General features: G+C 40.7%; 1 protein-coding gene across 1 annotated transcript in view; it reads right to left on the bottom strand.

The window, feature by feature from the left end:
• Positions 1–19,841, bottom strand: part of LOC126248949 (lysophospholipid acyltransferase 5) — a 181,672-nt gene extending 161,831 nt beyond the window's left edge. The window contains exons 1-4 of the mRNA XM_049950479.1: positions 19,632–19,841; positions 19,430–19,537; positions 17,649–17,771; positions 5,728–5,843 (exon numbers count right to left, since the gene is read on the bottom strand). Coding sequence (XP_049806436.1) covers positions 5,728–5,843; positions 17,649–17,771; positions 19,430–19,537; positions 19,632–19,710 — 426 coding nt within the window. The 5' untranslated portion in view covers positions 19,711–19,841. The remainder of the gene's footprint in view (positions 1–5,727; positions 5,844–17,648; positions 17,772–19,429; positions 19,538–19,631) is intronic.
• Between the last annotated feature and the right edge of the window lie 2,647 nt (positions 19,842–22,488).

The following is a 22,488-nucleotide window of genomic DNA, read 5'->3' as shown; positions in this document are numbered from 1 at the left end:
AGAGTTGAGGCAGAAGAGGTTTATTATGCGCATTAGTCACCGAGTAGCAAAACCTGTGGAGGTAGCTGCCTAATAAGCTGAAGGAAGTTTGCCATAGTGACATCAAAAGACAGAGGGACATAAATGGTACAGAAGGAGAAAGTCAGGTGGGGAAGGAAAAGGCTGAATGGCAACAGCTTGAAGACAGGTAGTCAGGGAGATGGGCTGACTATGAAGGTCATCCCGTACGAGCAGCATAATGCCCCCATGAGAAGGGATGCCAATCTCAGGGGGAAGGTCAAAAACAATTGGTAATAATGTGAAAGCTCAAAGCGGTCTTGAGGCTGCAATTTCGTTTCCTGAAGGCAGAGTACAAGGGGATGCTGTGATGCTAGAAGCAGCTGTAAATCCTCTTTGTGTGACTGAAGGCCGTGAATGTTCCATTGGAGGACAGTCATAAGGTGTAAGAGATGTAGGGGTGTCAACTCGGTGGCCGCCAAGGGACAGCCGGTGGAGAGTCGCTACTACAGGGCACAGAAGCAGGAGGATCCTACTCCATGTGGTCCACAGAAGCATCGGCATACTTGTGTGGTCTGTCTGTGGAGTCCAACACAGAAAAACTGGGCAGGATCTTTGAGGTGGTGAAGGAGAAGACCGTTTGTCTTTAGCGGACTTCTTCAAGCCCTTCTGGTTAGAGGAAGACTTGGGCAATACTTGGCTGGAGGGATGGAGGAAGTCTTCTCGGGAGTACTCCTTCTGTCCTTTCCTGCCTGCCGGTTGCGTAATGGGTAGCTTCGCCCCTTTAGGCGAGAGTATGACCATTTGTTTCACACGGGGACAGGGGGACGGCGATGCTACCTTGACACTTCACAACCTCAGAGCCAAATTTGAGGTCGAATATCTGCGTGGCCATGTCCTTCATGGAGCGAGGGGTAACAAGAACTGCGAGCTACTGGGTAATGCACTTTTTCCTTTACCTGAATCTCTCAAACAGCCCAGGAGGCGGCGGCATGGCCGCCATTGCAGTTGATACAGCGGGGAGAAAGAGGCGGACATTCACCCTCGTATGCATCCCTGCCCTAGGTTATGTATGTGGCTGGGTATCGACAAGACATTCTAGTGTGATTCAACCGACGACACTGGTAGCAGCGTATTGAATTCGGAATGTATGGCCGGACTGTGATGATTTCATAGCCTGCTTTAATCTTGGACACCAACACTACCCTATCAAAGGTGAGGAAAAGAGTGTGGGTCGGCACCAAGGAAGAATCAACCTTTTTCGTTACACGATGGATAGCAATGACACCCTCATCAGAGAGGTAAGATTGTATTTCAGCCATGGTTAGACCGTCAAGCAGCCTGGTGTAAATTACAGCACAGGAAGAATTCAAAGTTCTATGTGCCTTGACACGAGCAAGGTAGCCGTGGAGAAGCGAGGCAGCAAGTAGTAGTTGTGCTTGAGAATCGGAAGCCGTCTCTAAAAGCACAGTGCCATTCTGTAAACGAGAGCAGGATTTCACAGGACCAGCAATGGCATCAACACCTTTCTGAATAATAAATGGATTGAGCATGGCAAAGGACTGACCGTCTTCAGTACGTGATACCACAAGGAACTGTGGGGTAGTGGGAAGGATCTTCGAATCAGTAACATCATTACGTTTACGTTTCGTTGACGTTGATGGATATGATGATTGACTCACCGCGAGGAAACCCCCATGATTGCCAGTGTCTCTGATGGCACGCTCCTTCCAACTGGGGGCCCCCTTCACAGGGGGGTGCACCTACCTTATGTGATTGTTCACACCTCAGGTCACACCTCCCGAACACCCGATGGAGCGACCAATAGGAAATATGGGAAGGTTACCACTCAGGCAATCACCCCTCCCTGGGAATGGCTTGTACCAGGAGGTACATGCGAACCCTACCTGTCGACCCGGGGCTGGGAATTACGCATTACCCAGTCACCTATTACGCGTCAGATGCGTGGGCCGGCCTTCAGGAGAACACAGGGAGGAAGAAGAAAAAAGAGGACCCTCAAACGGCAAAGTGGAGGAATGAGAGGAGAAGGGAAACTAAGAAAGGAAAAGGGAGCCAAAAAGAATGTTGAGACTGTTTGCAGGTCAGCGACAGAATGCAGAACATTCCCAATAATTTCCCAGACATGTTCACCAAGGGAGAGGAAAAAGAATAGCAAGAGGATAGACATACAGAATGGAAGAGAAAAAGTGCTGCAAAGGCTGGAGCCCCGTGGTAGCCAAGCACGACCCCGCCAAAAAGTGGCGAGCCCCCCTGGGGGGGCACTTTTGTAGGTCGTAGCATGTTTCCTACAGTTGAGTGGGTAGTGCAGTAACTGGATAGTATCTGAGGCTTTTTATTATTATTATTATTATTGATGTGGCTTGGTGAAAAGTATCTAAGGAGGAGTCTAATTCTCAGTCTTATGACTGAATTTGCAACAACATGCAGAGTCTTAGGAACATAGGAACATGACAGATTTCTCCGAAATTACCACCCCCTGCCCCCCTCCTCCTTCCTGACCAATTAGAAACATATTTTGATTTTTCATCTGAGCTGTGTTAGTAAAATCACCAATGTCTTTTGATGGCTAGTGTTTTGGGGATCAAAATCATGACTACTTTTAGCAGATAAGGTGTTAGTACTACCCAAAAGCCCACCTGTAACCACGGGGAGTTTTTATGAATATTAGTAAGATCCAGATAAATCCCCACAACAGGCTAAAGCAACAAGATTATATGGAGTCTTACATTCTTGAGAAAGCTCAGCACAACTGGAGAGTCCCAAGAACTACAAGAATTCTCTACAAAGAAGGTAAAACCTAATAACAGGGATGCATAGCTCACCTTAAAATTGGGAATTTTATTCATGTTTCTACACTCCTTATGATCCAGGTATCTGAGCCAAGAACCACACTCTTTTAAATGCATATTGCACTGTCCCATCAAACAGTCATAGCTGAAGAACCCATAGCATTTATGTTAACCCTTTAATGCTGGTCATTGCTGTATGGTGTGGCCTCATGTAGTATTGAATCGTCTGTGTGAGCGAGCTCCACTGTACAGAGAAATAATGTGTCAGCGAACGGACGCATGACACAAGACTATGTGTGATGAGATAAAGTACATTTTTCCCATACTTCTTTAGGATCGGGAATTTTGACTGGTGTGGGCTACATTAGAAGCACATATTTTGTTGGTTGTTATGTTTTAACTCATAAATTACTGCATATTATTATTTTTCATACTACATGTATAATTAATTTTGTGTAATGAAGGTGAGTTCACGTAACTACATTTCCATTCTGAATAACTGCTCAACAATAAAAAAATGCATCCCATATTGTGTGATGGGTGAGTGAGTTACTATTTTTTATGCACGATTATTGGTGTTCAGTTTTATTTCGTACATATTATTCTTACTGTATGATTTACTGTTACTATAATTTTATTATTTCATTACATTATCAATCTACAGTCTAGACACAGAAGAAAAATAAACAGTAATATGACCGGAACTGTTTTCATGTATTATAAACATATTGTCAGCAAATGAAGAAATAAAAGAAAAAATTGAAACTTTGATTGGCTAGATTACACTTTATAACTTTATATTCTACATCTACATCCATACTCTGCAAGCCACCTGACGGTGTGTGGTGGAGGGTATCTTGAGTACCTCTATCGGTTCTCCCTTCTATTCCAGTCTCGTATTGTTCGTTGAAAGAAAGACTGTCGGTATGCCTCTGTGTGGGTTCTAACCTCTCTGATTTTATCCCCATGGTCTCTTTGCGAGATACACGTAGGAGGGAGTGACATACTGCCTGACTCCTTGGTGAAGGTATGTTCTCGAAACTTCAACAAATGCCCGTACCGAGCTACTGAGCGTCTCACTTGCAGCGTCTTCCATTGGAGATTATCTATCATTTCCGTAACGCTTCCGCGATTACTAAATGATCCTGTAACGAAGCGTGCTGCTCTCTGTTGTATCTTCTCTATCTCTTCTATCAACCCTATCTGGTACAGATCCCACACCGGTGAGCAGTATTCAAGCAGTGGGTGAACAAGTGTACTGTAACCTACTTCCTTTGTTTTCGCACTGCATTTCCTAAGGATTCTTCCAATGAATCTCAGTCTGGCATCGGCTTTACTAACGATTAATTTTATATGGTCATTCCATTTTAAATCACTCCTAATGCCTACTCCCAGATAATTTATGGAATTAACTGCTTCCAGTTGCTGATCTGCTCTATTGTACCTAAATGATAAAGGATCTTTCTTTCTATGTATTCGCAGCACATTGCACTTGTCTACATTGAGATTCAATTGCCGCTCCCTGCACCATGTGTCAATTCGTTGCAGATCCTCCTGCATTTCAGTACACTCTTCCAATGTTACAACCTCTGGATATACTACAGCATCATCCGCAAAAAGCCTCAGTGAACTTCCAATGTTATCCACAAGGTGGTCATTTATATATATTGTGAATAGCAACGGTCCTCCAACACTCCCCTGTGGCACACCTGAAATCACTCTTACTTCGAAGACTTCTCTCCACTGAGAATGACATGCTGCGTTCTGTTATCTAGGAACTCTTCAATCCAATCACACAATTGGTCTGATAGTTCATATGCTCTTACTGTAATCATTAAAGGACTGTGTGGAACTGTATCAAATATAATATCAAACTGCTTAAAAATTTTGTTTTGTATTGTAGTGAGAACATACTTTCACTGGTCTGTCATATGATTGGCCTTTTCATTATTGTATGCTCTCATAGGTCCATGGCTTGTGCTTAAATGGTTAACAGAAAATTGGTAGCAGCGACCAGCCAGCAACTCAGCAATGACTGGATTTGTCAAACCTGAACCTGGAGATTTCTGGTGCAGCTCCCTATGGTGTTCACCATATTACCCATGGAGACACAGTGGCAAGAGGCTCATGGGACACTATGGACATGATCATGTGATCATAACCATGGACACAGTAAGGACGGAAATAGTGCATCCTGAAGTATGATGACTCATCAACATTTATTTTAATATGGTGTCTTTCAGAGGAGAAATGTTGATCTCTTCATTACACCTTCCAAGTGATTTATCAGTTTATCCATCAATCATTATTTTACTTTTACCTTCAGGAGACTTGCAATTCAAAAATATATATGCTGATGCATTATCAATTCTTAATTATTTCTGGAAAGATTTTCAACTATTGTTGTTCCTGGTTTAAACACTAATATGGACTTCCTTGATATTAGTTTTTAACACATAAATTAATTGGCAAATGACACTATGTTTTCTATGATCTGTTTGTAAGTTATATCTTCTTAAGACACATATAAGTGTCTCACAGCAAAAGAACACTGGTCTCAATCGGACAGTCAGTACTCCCAATTCTACTTTTTAATGTAATTGGTGTGGAACACTAATTTGCACCTGGAAACATAACAAAGAATCTAGCCTTCTCCTAAAAGAGGACACTTAAAGCACATTCTTATCTATATAAGGTATCATTTCACGCTCATCTTTTTTTTTTTTTTTTGTTAGGAGTATTTCTACCTTTCACTTCAAGAACTGTAATAAGGTAGAGAAAGTTAAAATTTCTAAACGCAGTCAATATGGCTGATTATTAATTTTTTAAGAAAATTTTTCTCCGTTGTGACATCCATAGCCCTAATACAATACAACACTTTCCATAATAGAAAGATAATTCTAATTTAAGCATTACTTACATCAGGCTTGGCCCCATCATAAATATCGAAGACCAAGCCAATCAATCTTAAGGTTAGGACACACTGAGCCATTGTCCATTTAATATCATACGTTTCTGTTCCAGTCAAATAGTACCCTGAAACAAATTACAAACAATACAGACATTTACTAACACATGAACTGCAAAATCTGCATATTAAATTAGAGGGAAGAAGGCAACCACTTGCTTAACCAATCTGGCACAGTCGATGACATACCACAGCAGTTCTTATTATCATAATAAAAAGTTACACGAAGAAAGGAGACTTATTTATTAAATTAACTGTAAGGTTGCATTCATACTGTGCATGTAGACAGGCTGGGCCACAGCAAGCCAAATGAAGCAGCTTAGGAACAAACATAGATTCTGCAAACAAATGTCATGTAAAACCCAGCTCACTCTGTTTGTCAATGAGACCCAAAAGGGAGTGCACAGGGGTTGATATTGTGTTCCTTGACTTCCTGAAGCTGCCCAGTACAGTTTACAAGCATACAGAACATCATTCCAGCTTTGTGATGGGACTGAAGAGGTCCTACCAAACAGAACACAGTAAGCTATCCTCAATGCAGAAAAATCTTCAGATGGTAATTTAGTGAATCCAAATGGAGTGTTATAGGACTATTAATTTTCACAATATACAAGAATGACCAAGTGGATAACATCAGAGACTTGATGAGGCTGTTTGCATATGATGCTATTGTACGTAGAGAAGTCACAACATTAGACAATTGTAGAAAAATGCAAGAAGATTGGCACGGGATTGAAGTTCGGTACAGGGATTGGCAGTTGATCTAAACATAAACGAATATAAGGTACTCCACATAAACAGGTGAAACAACACAGCACTGTATACGGGATACTCTACAGCATGGTCATCAACACCCTTATAAGACGTCAGCATGCCAATCTCATCGGGGAGGTTGGGGTGAGGATTGAGTGGTTGATGGCTGGCAAAGTTGCTTATAATGCATTAAAATTGACTTATCAATTGTAAAAGCCGCTGTCATGATGCACTGAACTATGACACAGAAAATCCATTAACAAAAATGCTAAACTGCCTGGACGAGCTACCCACTCAAAGCATACTAAACTCCCCTCCCATGGAATTTACGTATGAGACCCAAAATTTAACAGAATTTGAAAACCCATGCTACACTGGCTTGGCTTCAGCAAGGATGGTGGGCAGATCTCCCATCAAACTAAGGGTTGCCCCTATGTCAGTATAAATAACGTAGTAGTTAAAACATACTGGATCGAAAGTGTTAAATTACAAACTTCACGGTGTGGTGGATATTCCCGCTGGAGGATGAAACTATTTGTTAATGGGCTGTGTCCTATTCACAGTTTGGTGAGCAGCATTTCCTTCCATTTGAGTGGTTGGCACAAAGTCCGCCATACCTGTGTGGTTGGTTTAATTGCTCACAGTTTGGTGTTCACCACTTCCAACTATTCGGTTTCCAATTGATGCATGGTGCTGTGTCAGATGATTGATTGATTGGTTGGTTTAAAAGAGGGGAGGGGGGGGGGAGGGACCAAACTGATAGGTTATTGATCCCTCATTCCGATTAAAATAATTCCATAAGGATGGGAGTAAAATAATTGAGACATACGAAACACAGTTGGGAGAAAGGAGAAAACCACAAGAATGGCAACAAACACTAAAATGGACAAAATCCGGCAAGAAAACCAGAGAGACGCAAGAAACTTGGAGAAGAGGTCAAAACAAGAGAGCAGTTTACCATGACTGGCAGACCATGAGAAGAAAAGGGAGAAGCCAGCCACTCTACAACACATTAAAACCTCCAGGGTGGAGGACACAGACGGACAAAGGACGTGCGCTAAAATTTAGATCAAACAATAAATCACACCCTCACGAATAAAACATAAAACTAACTCAGCCGATGAGGCATTGTCAGATAAAATTAGCAGCAACGAGTCCAGTAACTGAAGATTTCGTCGCCGGGCTGTCAAAGTGGGACAGTGCACCAGAATACAGGCCACTGTCAACTGGGCGCCGCATCGACACCGAGGCAAGTCTTCACGGCGCAGAAGGTTGCAGTGGGTCGCCCAAGCGTGGCCAATGCGGAGCCAGCAGAGAATCACAGAGTCTTCGCGAGAGGCCCGCATGGAGGAATGCCACACATTAATAATCTCCATAATGGCACACAGTTTGTTGTGTGTACTGAGATTAAGCCATTCTGTCTCCCAAAACCTGGTGACATAAAAATGAACGCATGTCAGTTATTGGAATCTCCATAAGCGGTTTCCATGTAGCCTGTTTGGCCAGCCTGTCAGCAAGTTCGTTCCCTGGGATTCTGACGTGTCCTGGGATCTACACAAACACCACTGAATGACCGGACTGTGACTCATGGATGGTCACTACCAAAGGATGACGAGGGTAGCACTGGTCAATAGCTTGTAGGCTACTCAAGGAGCCAGTACACAGAAGAAACGACTCCCAGGGCATGAACGGATGTGTTCAAGAGCACGAAATATGGCCACCAGCTCTGCAGTGAAAACACAGCAGCCATAGGGCAAGGAATGCTGTTCAATTTCCATGGAGATACGCGAAGCCACGGAGATACGCGAAGCCAATGTGATCATCAGCCCTTGACCCATCAGTGTAAACCACTTCGTGGCCTCGACACATGTCAAGAATCGAGATGAAGTGACAGTGGAGAGCCGTAGGATGAAATGAGTCCTTTGGGCCGTGTGAAAGGTCCAGGCAAAGCCGTGGCAGGAAGACATATGGAGGAACTTCCAGCACTTAAAGCACCGCATCGGCAGGAGGGATATGTGGCTTTACGTCACAGCAGTAGACCATCACCTTGACCTTCTCGGGTAATATGTCACCCTCGAAGGCCAAGATGAAGGCACTGGTGGCAACCTGATTATCTCTCGGGCCCCGGTGGACACGCCAGATGAAATGGACACCTCGCTGTTCTAAATTGGCGTGTAGCCCATTGTCAGACTGCAAAAGAAGGTCCCTGTGTAATATGATACCCTGGACCATATTAAGCTCTTATGGGGTGTGATGGAAACAGAAACATCCCCCAACTTGTCACAGGGGAGTAGTGCCCATGACTGGACAGAGGATGCTGTTTTGATGAATACTGACCCTGACCACATTTTTGACAAGCCATCCACCTCCCCAAAATTGTTCTCTAAATGTTCCACAAAAAACTGAGACTTCATTGACAAGAAAGACGCCCCATCAAATCTCATACATACGAGGTACCGGGATGAATAAGCTTCGTTGCCATCCTTAGCCTGGTGTTCCTCCCATGATGAGGCCAGGGGGAAGGGGGGAGGGGGGACAACTTGGAGTCGTATTTCTTAGCATTGAAGTTAGACCTTGACCGCTTACAGATTGCTGGTGTTTGACCACCAGCAAGAGATGATGTACTACGCTTCATGGCGCGTCATCTGCCCTGATGCCACCCACTCTGACCAGGGGCCCTCCCCATGGGCGCCACCCAGCCGCAGCAAAGGCAGGATGGCCATTGAGGGGAGTCCCGATGCCCCAGGGTGACGAGTATCTACTCCTTGGCATACATGGGGAGTTAACAGTGCAGGCATCAGCAGAATGATCCCTACAACCAACAAGGCACATGGTGGCCCCATCACAACGGACTGGCTACCATGCTGGACATCAGGCGCAAATGAGCTAAGAAGTCCATCATCATCGACAGCGCAGGAAGCAATACTGCACAGAGGATGGAGGAATATGCACCCAGGAGGGTGACCTTACCCAACAGCTGGAGAACGAGCGGAAGTGCAGGTCCACATCAACGAAGGATGCGAGGTCTCAGTGCACGATGGACATTATGTACCATGAAAGGTGCCCTTGCCCAATTGCCTTGCTCTTTGGGAAAATTTTGAAAAATAGAGGTCATACCTTACAGGGGACCATCACATAGGGACTCCTTTTAGTCACCTCTTACGACAGGCAGGAATACCTCAGACCTATTCTAACCCTCGGACCGACAGGGGACTGTGTCAGATGAGATGATGGCATGCAAGTGAACAGAACATCAAAGTAGAACACCATCCCTACATGCTTCTTTGGCTTCTGTGTTTGTTGCACAATTACTCTGTATTATGAGCTGCTCAAGTACCCACATAAAGACCACTTCTGTGCCTTGATGTTGGATCTGTTGTAAGGTGTCATGGAAGATCTGAATCATCTAGTCCAACCAATCACTGGAATCAGTCACTTCTATTAAATATCAGTGTGTGTGTGTGTGTGTGTGTGTGTGTGTGTGTACAAAGCAATTGAAAGTGGAATGACCTCCTAAAACTAATTGCAGGTCAGGCAGATGCCAGCCAGATTCATTGAAAGAAACCACAGGAAATGCAGTAAACCCACAGAGGAGGTGGCTTACAAAAACCTTTTTTGATTGATTCTTTGAAAGTTCTAATTAGTCATCAACAAACTGCACCATATGTGACTGGTAAAGGAAACAGAGAAGATCCATGGAAGAGTGGCATGTTCTGTTACAGATTTGTTTTGTACGTGTGAATGCCTCCCTGAGATGGCAGAACCCCAGTGGCAGAAGCTCAAGAGTTGCAGTGTGCATTATGGTGCCACTTACTATTAAAATTCTGAGAAAACACGTTCCCAGAAGAGTCAACCAAAATATTGCTTGCTCGTATGTATATCTCACAGAAAGACCATTAAGGGAAAATTATCTGAGCTCGCATCAAGGCTTACCTACAATTGTTCTTCTAGTGCACCATACACAATTGGAACACACAATGGGGTAAATGACAATTGTACACACTTTACTCTCCATCACATACCATAGGGAGGCTTGTCAAATATAGGTGTAGATGTGTTAGATTTTAGTAACTTCATGAGACTGCGAGATAATATAATGGTGTGTGTGTGTGTGTGTGTGTGTGTGTGTGTGTGTGTGTGTTACCAACACAAATTAAAAATAAGAAGAAGTCAAGACAAGATCAAAGCTCATTTTATTATTACATCCAATCAGTTACATGAATATGTAAGATGCATCTACAGCTGAGCGGGTCTGGAAAAAACTGGAACAAGCTTTTGATGACAGTGGTTTAAACAAGCAAGTGGTATTATTGAGAGACCTTATTACCACTATTTTGGTATCATCTAAAAATGTTTAATATATGTGAACAAAATCATGTCAACAACTTGTAAAATCAGAAATATTAAATTTCATGTCACTGATGAGTGACTTGGAACATTAATGTTGGATGGGTTGCCTGAAACACACAAACCTATGGTAATGGGAACTGAAAGCTCAGGAATCAAAATCAGTGCGGACCTTATAAAAACAAAGCTTTTATGAGAAGTAACAGATGTGTAGAATTCGGCATTCTTCAGAGGAAAATGGCATGTTAAAGGGAAACAGGTCAAAAGCAAAACACAAGGAAAGGCAATAAACAGTCACAGTGCTTCAATTGCAACAAATACGGGCACACTGTCAGACAGTGCCGCATATTTGAACATAAAACTTTCATCGCAGGTTTTACAGTTTCTTCACATTCAATTAATTTGAACATATGGTATATATACTCATGCACTGCAATGCATATTCTCACAATTGTGACCGGATGTATGATGTATGAAGCCAATCAATATCTACCATAACTGTTGGCAATAAGATATCGCTTCCTGTAGAAAGTCTGGAAAATGTCCAATTGAGACTGAATGGTGACAAAAACTGAAGAATTCAGGGAAGAGATGTATTACATGTACCAAAACTTGCTGCTAATCTTTTTTCAATTAATGTAATAGTAAAAAACCAATGCCACATAAATTTTAGACATACTGGCTGCGACGTATACAAAAGAGAGGGAGCATTAGCAGGTTGAGCGACACTGATAAATATTTTGTATTTACTAAACACAAACAGAGAAGTGATTGCAAATCCAATGTGTTCTCATGATTTAAATTCTATTATCCTGTGACACTGGCATATTTGAATTTTATAGATGTAAATAAATATTAGATGGTACCAAGGACATAAGTTTGCCTTCTGCTGGTAGTAAAGAGCCTGCCACATGCATGGTATGTCTAAGTGAAGTAAACTAGACCACCATTAAATAATGCTAGTTCATGAGCTTCACAACCACTACAGTTGATTCACGTTGATGTACTGGGTCCCATGGAAACTGCATCACTACAACGTGTGAAATATTTATGCATATGTATTTTGTAAAGGACAAACTCAGTGTATTCGGAGCTTTCAAGGATTACAATGTAATGTAACCTAATGGAAAAAGAACTGAAGAAGGAAATGAAAAACATTTGCTTAGTCACTGGTGAAAAGTACCGCAAAAAAGATTTTGAAAACTTCTTAAATAAATATGGAACTAAGCAACAGATGACTACTCCTTATTGTCCCCAGCAGAATGGGCTTGAAGAGTGTACAAACAAAACACTGCCAGAAAGAGCTAAATGAATGTTATTTGATGTTGATTCACTTAAAGAATACTGGACCAAGACAACAGTGACAGCTGCTTGTATTATTAACAGATCACCTGCCAAAGTGATGGGGGTAAAAACACCTTTGGAGATATGGTCAGGCAGGAAACCTGATTTATCACATATGCAAATTTTTGGCTCAGAAGTTATGACTAATTCCTAAGGAAGAACAGAAAAAATGGGAATCCAAGACCAGAAAGCTCATATTTGTCGGCTATTGTGAGTATACCTGTTGTGAATGTAGTAACTGAATGCTACTATTAATTAAGCTCAAACATCCACAGTAGCAGAAAAATTTTTCCCTGCTATACACTGGTGAGCCAAAATATTGTGACCACCTGCTTAATAGCTTGTTTGTCTGTCTTTGGAACAAAGTACATCACTGATACTGTGTGTCAGGGATCTAACAGTTTGTTGGTATGTTTGTGAAGGTATGTGGCACTGGATGTCTACACACAGGTCATGTAATTCACGTAAATAAGGGGCCGCTGATTTGCGTATGTGGTGATGGCACCCAATAGCGATCCAGTTGGGTTCTGCAGGATTTACACTGGGCTAATTTGGTCGCTGAGGTATCAATGTGAGTTCACTATAATGCTTCTAAAACCACTGTAACATGGTTCTGGCTCCGAGAGACAGGCAATTACACTGCTGAAAGGCGATATCACCGTCAGGGAAGACATCAGCATGAAGGGACGAGGTGGTTTGCAACTGTCAATATGTCTTTGATTACTACAACAGGTCCCATGCAAGTGCAGGAGATTATCTCACTTAGCCTAATACTGCTCCACCAGCCTGTGCCCATGGCATGCTGCACGTTTCGAGCCACCGTTCACCTCAATGACAGTGTTGGTGGAGATGACAATCAACCTAGTGCAGCAAAAAAATGTGATTCAACTGTAGAGCGGACATGTTTCCATTGATCGACAGTTCAATGCCCATAGTCCCATGCCAACTGCAGTCGTAACTGATGGTATCACTGGGTCAACATGTGAACACATAGGGGTGATCTGCTGCAGAGCCCCATGTTCAACAATGAACGGTGTGCTCTGAAACACTTGTGCATGCATCAGTGTTGTGCTCTTTCAGCAGAGAATCCATAGATCACCATCTATCCTACTTTAAAGAGCTGACAAGCCTCTGAACCCCACGTTCTGTGAAGACTCATGGACATCCCAACGATTTAGTGCCTTTTAGTAGTTTCAGTGTCCTCCTACCTCTTTCTGTAGCTTCTCATGACAGTAGCACGTGAACATTTGACCAGCGTCACCGTTTTCGAGATACTCGTACACAGACTCTGGATAATAATAATAATATGCCCTTTGTCAAAGTTGCTTATCGCAATGGCAGAGGCTGAAAATACCGCTTCAGTTGTAAAGTTTTTTATTATCACAAGACCAGTTTTGGGCTCTTATAAGCCCATCTTCAGGTGTCGTAACTTGGTGCTGTGGACCCCAAGCGCCCCAGTGGACATGTACTAGGTGTGGTGTGCTCCCTATGAGTGCAGAGGCGTGGTGTGCTACCTATCAGAACAGGGACTCCCTATTCTGTGCTCATAAGTAGCATACCACACCTAGTACACGTCCACTGGGGCGCTCAGGGTCCACAGCACCAAGTTACAACACCTGAAGATGGGCTTATAAGAGCCCGAAACTGGTTGTGTGATGATAAAAGAACTTTACAACTGAAACGGTATTTTCAACCTCTGGTATAATGCTCAGTTGCGGATGTTCCTCCAATAGAATTGTTTATCTCAATGGATTTTCCCATTTACGGCTCATATCTTCACTAAGGGGATCCACCATCTGTGTCTGCTCCATTTACATACTTTTATTACTCTGTTAAATGCCCACAATGCCACCAGGCGTCATCCAACGTCACAGTGGGCAGTGGTCATACTGTTTTAACTGATCACTGTAGTTCCTTAAGGGTGGTCAACAGGTGGTTTTGTGGACACACTATAACAGAAATGTGGCAACACAAAAAGAAATAACAAATAATGCTTATTATGAGTATGTTACAAAATGGTACTTTGGCACAGTTTGGCACTTAATGTCCTTACTTAATAGAATTATACCTAAATAACTTTGCTGTCTTTTGGAAATCTACGATATTGTTCTATAACTGTTAGTAATTTGCAGACACTCTGTTAATGGTTCTAGTTCTCTATAAACAGTGGCTGCTAAGTCAGAAGGTAGTCTTCAGAGTACTATACTGGGCTGACTGCAGGCACTGAACTGAACTGTCTAATTGCTGGCTTTTAACTGTCTGAGTGCCTGCAGCATGGCATGTTTTGGTACCTGTCAGTAAAAGATTTCCAAGTCTGCCAGTACAAGACAGAAGCAATGTGCTCCGCAGTTGACAGAGTTCCCTACTGGCTGACCACACTATCGGCAGACACATACAACGAGCTGAAGGAAGTGGCACAAAAGCAGGAGGTGGCCTGGGTTTGTGAGTGCCATCTGGATGCTTTTGCACAACAGAGATGCCAGGCAAGTGGTTGGGCCTGTGTGTTGGTGGCCTTTCACAGTATCTGTTATGTAACTCTTGCTTGGTGCACAACGCTACCAAATGGTATCGCCTGGTTGATCATGACATATCATTAAGAGCAGAAATGAGGTATTATTAGAAAATGCAGTAAACTGTGATAAAATATAGTTGTTCCTCATCTGAGAGATGTGCTGTACCATCTGCAGAAACCAGAAGAGAATATATCATAGAAAAAGCATAGACAGTTCATAATTCTACAGATGATACTTACACTGTGAGTATAAATGATGATGCTGAATGTCAATCAGATGATGACGACAATGACGCCAACACACCTTATGGGAGGATATCAGTGGATTCTCTTATGCACAATTACAGCTTACATCCATAAAAAGATTATTTGATGAAGAGAGAAAGAAGAGGGTGGTCTTAGTTTATTTGGTCAAGTTCCATGGCTGAGTGATTCCCATATTGTTGAAGAAATTTAACATCTACTCACGGTGATCAGTGAAAGAAAACAATGGATGGAGAATATGACTTCCTCATAAAAATAAAATGTGGTCATAAGTAGTCCTTCCTCAAAGGAAAAGGGTTTTACCTTTTATGTGGATATTTAAAACAAAGGTAAATGACACAGGAGAAATAACTCAGTACAAGGTACGATTAGGGTTAATGGATGCACTGAGGGAAAAAGTACTGCTTATGATGAACTCTACTTGCCAGTTGTAAGGTACACTTCAGTATGTTACCTACTTGTGTTGACTCCTAAATACAACACAGGCACGGGTCAGAAGAGTGCAGTAAGTGCATTTCTGTAGGAAGACACTCATACTGAAATTTGTGAATCACAACCAGCGATATACTCAGAAGGTACCAAAGTATAAAGTCTCTGTGTTGTTTGGAGCAAGCTAGCTGGCAGTGGAATCTGAAGTTGAATAATATACGGCTTGAAATAGGACTTGAAACATTAAGAATGGATTCCTGCATGTATTGTTCTGATAGGAAATCAATAATGTACTTCCTTACAGTGTGCGTACATGATATACTAATGATATACTAACTTTTAGTGGCCATCAGTATAACAAAGAACAACTAAAATTTTTTTTTTTTGCATGAAAGGTGAGGTAAGAATTATGAAACAGGAGTGATGAAGTTAGATAAAAAGAAGTATGTCAATGAAATATTTAATCTTTTTGTATTGTCAAATTGTAGGCCTGTTTGAACTCGCACTGAAGAGAATGGCAAAATTTGGTAAAAATCCAACTGAAAGAAGAGACAACATGCAATATACAGACATACAATAGAATATTCACCGTGTCTTGCACAAGTGACAAGCTCAGATATTTCACATGCTATAAACAAATTAAGTTAATAGTGCAATGATCTGCAAAAGCAACAATGGCTCAGTATGAAACAAGATCTCAGGTATCTACAGGGAACCAAGGATTTGCAACTGTTTCACTAAAGCAGACTTCACAGAAATAACTGGATATTGTGATTCAAACTAGCCAATGATCCTATACACAGGAGGTTCTGTACTGGTTTTCTTACTCCGCAAAGGCAATATTGAATTGGAATTTGTGCAAACAGGGATCACTGTGTCAAAAATCTATGGATAGCACTCATTGAATCCTGGCTGCTATTTTGACTGGGCCAGAGGCGAGAATCTTCCTACATGTCGGTCAGAGAGCCTCAAGATAGCATAACATATCACTGAAACTGGTTGCTTAACAAAACAACAATTGGAAAGTTAAATGGCTAAAAGATGTTTTGATTCGACATTCTGTACTGATCAGCCGAGGTCCTGCAACCATCTGTATAAAGATGGACATACAGAGACATCTGCACCAGTCTTTAATTTTGGATCACAATATATTCCATGGGCTGTACTGTACAATAAGTTGTAGGCAGATCATTACATCACACTGTTTACGATATAGCAAAGTTTGGATATTTGCTATTTGCTCAGCAGTAAACATACTGCAAACACTTGGCTGGGATTGTTGTTTATGGCCTCCATCATGCAAGAACACACAATGCACTTGATCACTGACTTTATGTAGGTTTAGAAAATTTCTGAGCTGGGATAATCATGGAGAATGGAGATAAACAATTCTTGGTAAGTTTGGGAGTTGTGGAACCTGTCCTCTCTTTGGAGTCATTATGTAGGATAAGGCATATCAAAGGGCAGGCTATTCACTGAGGAGCTGTGCAAGGACGATAGCTATGCAAGCAGTTGAGCAAAAGAAGATGAATAAAATTTCTCAAAATCTCGAATTGGTCTGCCAATAATGTGGCAGTACATGTCGAGTCAGAGCTGATGGTTTTGAAACAGGGCTGTGTGACATGGGTTTTTGGAAATGTGATGGAATATTGTTGCTAAGAAATCAAAGGATGCTGAGTTTTGCTCCTGTCTTTCAGGTGGCATACCTAGAGTTGCCATGTCTGGAGTCTCACGAAAGAATGCTCTCAACCACTTCTAGAAGTAGCTCTAATTAGTTTCCCTTGATTACAGCTTAGGAGTAAGATTTGCTGACCTATGACAGGTGGCTGAAAAAATATATAACAGAAGTTATTTGTTGTGTCTAAACATAAGTAACTTCACTTCATCCTGCTGGTGTGTACTAGACAAAATGAGGATGCTCCAAGTTGGCAACACTGCACTGTTAGTTAGTTTTACAAGGGCAAGGGTTCACAGGGATGATAAAAAAAAGTAACAAAAATCTAGCATATAAACAGGTAGGGTTGCAGCTTTGGTATTTCTGCCAAAGGCACAAGATATCTTGCTGTGACCCTACCCTGTATCCCCTTCTCAACCAATGACAATACATTACAAACAGATTTCCTCCAACTACATTATGTATTCTTTCCCTGAAACTTATTTTTCATTATTGCAAATAGATATACTTAAAACTCTTAAACATAGAACTTCACAAATCCTAATTTACCTGCAAGAAGATACAGCATAGTAAATGTAAAAATACTGCACACAGATTCCTTGGATGCACCAAAGATCTGCAGGAAAATATAAGTTCCGAAGACGGCCATCATAGAATGCATGACATCCTCACCTGAAAATTGATACCAAAATCTCACTAACGAAACATTTTAAGAAAGTTATAGCATGTTGTTTATTTAGAGACAGCACATCCAATGTTAGAAGTACACAAAATTCAAAGTATAGTTCAGATAAATCATTAGCACCAAAATACCAATATTCTAGTACAAATATTTGGCAATTAAATTGAAAATAAGTTATAATGAAGAGTGAATAAAATATTCCACAATTTTCTGTTTAGAATCTACAATAAGGAACAGCTGTGCCACTGATGAATTTGTATGAAGACGAGGGGAAATAAAGATACAGCCAGTCTAATGAGCAACTTACTAAACATTCTATTGTACTTACAAAATTTGTTACTTCGAACATCCAATTACACAACTTACACAGACTATGTAAACAGTACAAAAAACAACTAAAATTGAAGAATAACACTTTCCCTAATATCATTTCAAACAACTGTCATCAGGGTATCAAAATTCTACATTCTCCATATGATTCGTTCAACCCTCACATTTTACATAAGAGCAATATATATACATGATGCATGTACTCTTTTTGACATACTTACACTTTTCTCAGCAGTTCTATGAAAACTAATCACGACAAAATATTTCTGGAAATCATTTCAATTAAGGCCTGCAGAAGTATCTTTGAGTAAAGTAGGGCACTCATAAATCCAAAAGTTTGGGTAGTAATAATAATGAAGTGCCCCTCTCCATGGTTGATGGACGTTATACATAATGTAAATTACACGAATCAAAGTACATGCCATATATTTGTCTACAAGACCCTACATAATATAATAGATGTTTTTGAATTTACCTTGTTGCTTTCACTATCTATTATAAACATACAGAGTGAATGAAGGCCTCAGGCTATGCTGCAAGTCAGCTAGTACTATAACCATTCTTTTGTATTCTCATTCGTTTGCTTTGTCAGCTCAAAATAAAATTGTCCCCTCCAACTAATCTAGACTGTGGACTGCATTACATATCAGTTTGTCACAAAAGCAAGTGTTCCCGGGCTAACAATACAACACTCAACATGGCTTGGGAGGCGTAAAGGATTATTATGCACATTTTATTCAGTTTAGTGCGATAACCAAACAATAGTGTCAGTTCATTTACTCCGTACTGACTGCAAAAATATCCTAAAACAGTCCAGGAATGAAAAAGACCTTCAGATTTGGAGTCTGACAGTTATTTACCTGTAACCTAACAATAACGCCGACGATTTTGTGACTGCAAACAGAGAAAGGTGTGGACTGAACTAGGACTTCAACAATAAATGCGTAAATAATTTTCCGGGGTCTACATTTTTCAAGGACAGCGTTTGGTAATCCCGAATGCAGTTACAAACCAGTATTCTGTAAGTTTGCAGCACCATTTTCTTCTTTGATATTTGGAGATCAGAAACATCGAAATTAACGTTGTCGCAAGACCACTAGTTCTTTTCCTGCTTGACAACGCATGATCGACACTTCTGCGTTTTTAAAAGTATGTGAGAAGAAACATAGGCAGATTCACAGCTTCTTATGAAAGTATCTGGATTAGAATATGCTAAACGCCACAATTAGGCTTCACTAACGACAACAGTAACGCATACAAGGTCCATTAAAATACTTCATATTATTAATGAACAAGCAGATTATAAGCAAATACTTGCCATAATTGAAATATGCAATAATTAATCCGACGACAACAAAGAATACGTGACGCAGAGTCTCAGACATACTGCGAACATAATGGTGATAAAAGGCAGCAACTGGGTACCCTAAAAAAAAGGAGAATTATTTACTTCATGGAGCATTTTCCTTCGTCAACAAAACGTAAACATTATCAGCGCGCTAAGCACCAAATCAACAAACCTGCAAGTAACGATATAACCAGCCTTAACGCTGGTTCCGGGGCACCTAAATGATAGGCTATTGATTCCAGGATGTTCATCTTATTTGTTAGTAAATAACACTTAAAAAATCTTTCGAGTACGACTGGACAAGAACACAACAATAACTTCACCCTGCAGACACCATAACATGACTCAAAACACAACGCCAAAGATCAACAAACTGGTCAACAGTTGATATACAACCAATGATATAACTCATACAGCATTTTACCAACATCACGGTGTCGGTAAAGACTGTAAGTATATGTGTTGCCGAGAATCCAGGATATCCTTGTCGTTGAGAATACATGTGTGAGTGTAAATCGTAAACCAGAACAACAAAGATTCTTACACTTATTTATTTATTTACCCAAGGATCATCTCACAATTATGTAGGATCTGTCAAGGTAATATACTGCCAACCAATTGGCCAAAATGTAACGTATGGAATACATAACATGCTTTAAGAGGATAGAACAGGTAACCTATGGGGATGGGAAAGGTGGCCACCTGTCAGCTTGATTAAGGAACCACCCCGGCATTTGCCTTAGCAGTAGGTTGACGGAACGGAATGTCAAAAAGTTCCACAATGCATTTCAAATGGCGACTTTGGGCATTCACGCAGACCATCACCTGAACGGAACGGGACGGAACGGAATGTCAGAGTCAACGTTATTCTGGAAGCCTGTATGGACACTGATGTGGGTGATTGTGTCATCGTCTACTACCATCGAAAGTTAAGGAATTTTTCTCTGCGCTCGCTCCTTTTAAGGTAGTGGATTCTGTGCTGTTGAGTTCTTTTATTCTTCATTTCATTAATCTGCGTTGTTTTCGTAAGACACAGACCTCATAATCTGGAGGATGGGGTTGGTCTATCCTGCTATCCTTATTTGGGATTTCTGCTTTCTTTCTAAATCACTAAGACATATGCTAGTACGGTTCCTTAATCACGATCACAGCCAAGCATGTGTCTTATCCTTCGACGCCATCTGTCCTATCCTCATAAAGAATGTTATGTATTCTGTGTGTTGCATAATTTGAGCTACAGGGGTAATTATTGATTTGTACTCCATTACCTTAACAATTCCTGAATTTCTGTATCACTGTGAGATGGTCCTTGTATGAATAAATATAATAACAACGGTAAGTAACACAATGCTAGTATGCCATGAATGCTTGAATATTTTTTGCATTGAGTATTCTGCATAGTTAAATGGTGATGACATTGTCTTTGATAAAATATTCTGTACATAAAATTGTTCCTCATTCAGATCTCCAGGTGAAGACTACTCGGGAGGATACTGTTATCAGGGAGAACAAAATTGACATCTTACAGAACATAGCGTGAATCGCTGTATCCTTAAATCAGGCAGGAGTCCTGTAGAAATTAAAAATGGATAAATTGAAGTTAGATATAGTGGGAATTAGTGAAGTTTAGTTGTGGAAAGAACAGGACTTGTGATCACGTGAGTACAGGTTTATAACTACAAAATCAAATAGGGATAATGAGGAGTAGATCTAATAATGAATAAGAAAACAAGATTGCAGATAAGCTACTATGAACAGCAGAGCGAATGCATTATCATAGAAGCAATAGACATGAAACCAATACCCACCACAATAGTACAAGTTTATACGCCAACTAGCTCCACAGATGATGAAGAGATTGAAAGAATGTATGGAGAGTTGAAATGGTGGAAGACTGGAATTCGATAGTAGGAAAGAGAAGAGATAGAAAAATAATAAGGGAATATGGACCATGGGAAAGGAATGGCTTTGAGTACAATTTGTTCTTGTTCACTCTGCACTGAGGAACCTGGAGTTGCATGTATTGTAACTTTGGTAATCACTTTTGATTTATAGGTCTCCACATTTGGCTTTGACCATCAACACACATTTGCAACTTTTAAAATAGGGGCTTGCAGTGGCCCTTGTTGTGCAGTCCATCAGAATCCCAGTACCCCTTTTCTGCAATGTAAAAATTTCATTTAATCAACTATTACTTTCACCCCAAAATACTATTCCATGAGCTACAAGGTACTGGAAATAACCAAATTAAGTAATTCTAGTACCTCCTGAGGAGCAAACTTTTGAAATGATTGTTAGAGCAAAGTATCCCAAATTGAATCTCTGGAAGAGTTTCAATACCTTGTTTTCACAATTTAAATCTTGGTTAACATATCTTCCTATTAGTTTTGTACATCATATTCTTTCCCATTCATTACCATCAGGTACAAGTTAAAGATTCAGTTGCAATTAATGTTTTCCCAAATTGAATGTAATTTGTTTTCTTTATATTAAGGGTCAGCCTAACTATGAATGCAACTTGATCAGTTGTTGCAAAAAAAATTCCTTAGCATCACTCACTATTACACAAGTAGTATCTGCAAACAATGTGATATCAGCTGCAACTGTAAGACCTGTATGTCATTTATATAAATAAAAAAACAATAGAGGACCTAACAGACTATATTACGGTAGACCTGTCTCAACTTTTTTTGCACTGGGTACCTATCTGACTTTATGATTAGAATGAGGTGGTGTGATTTCCACAACTTGTTTTTTGTTATCCAGAGTTGATTTGAAGCACTTGTTTTCCACCCCTTTAATCCTGATTGCTTCTACCTCATCTAAAAGAATTTCATGACTACCAGTATCAAAAAACTTTAGAAAAACATAATTAAGTGCTATAACACTATTATTACTTTTTAGATTCCTAACTATTTCATTTGTGTAATCCATAACTGCTCTTTCTGTACTTCTAATATGCAATCTATAATTGCTGTTTCTGTATTTCTGACTCTTTGAAAGCCATGTTAATTACTGTTTAGTAGTTT

Source organism: Schistocerca nitens, chromosome 3, assembly GCF_023898315.1.
Source record: "Schistocerca nitens isolate TAMUIC-IGC-003100 chromosome 3, iqSchNite1.1, whole genome shotgun sequence".
In the NCBI taxonomy this organism is placed as follows: domain Eukaryota; kingdom Metazoa; phylum Arthropoda; class Insecta; order Orthoptera; family Acrididae; genus Schistocerca; species Schistocerca nitens.
This window is presented reverse-complemented; position numbering and strand designations above follow the sequence as displayed.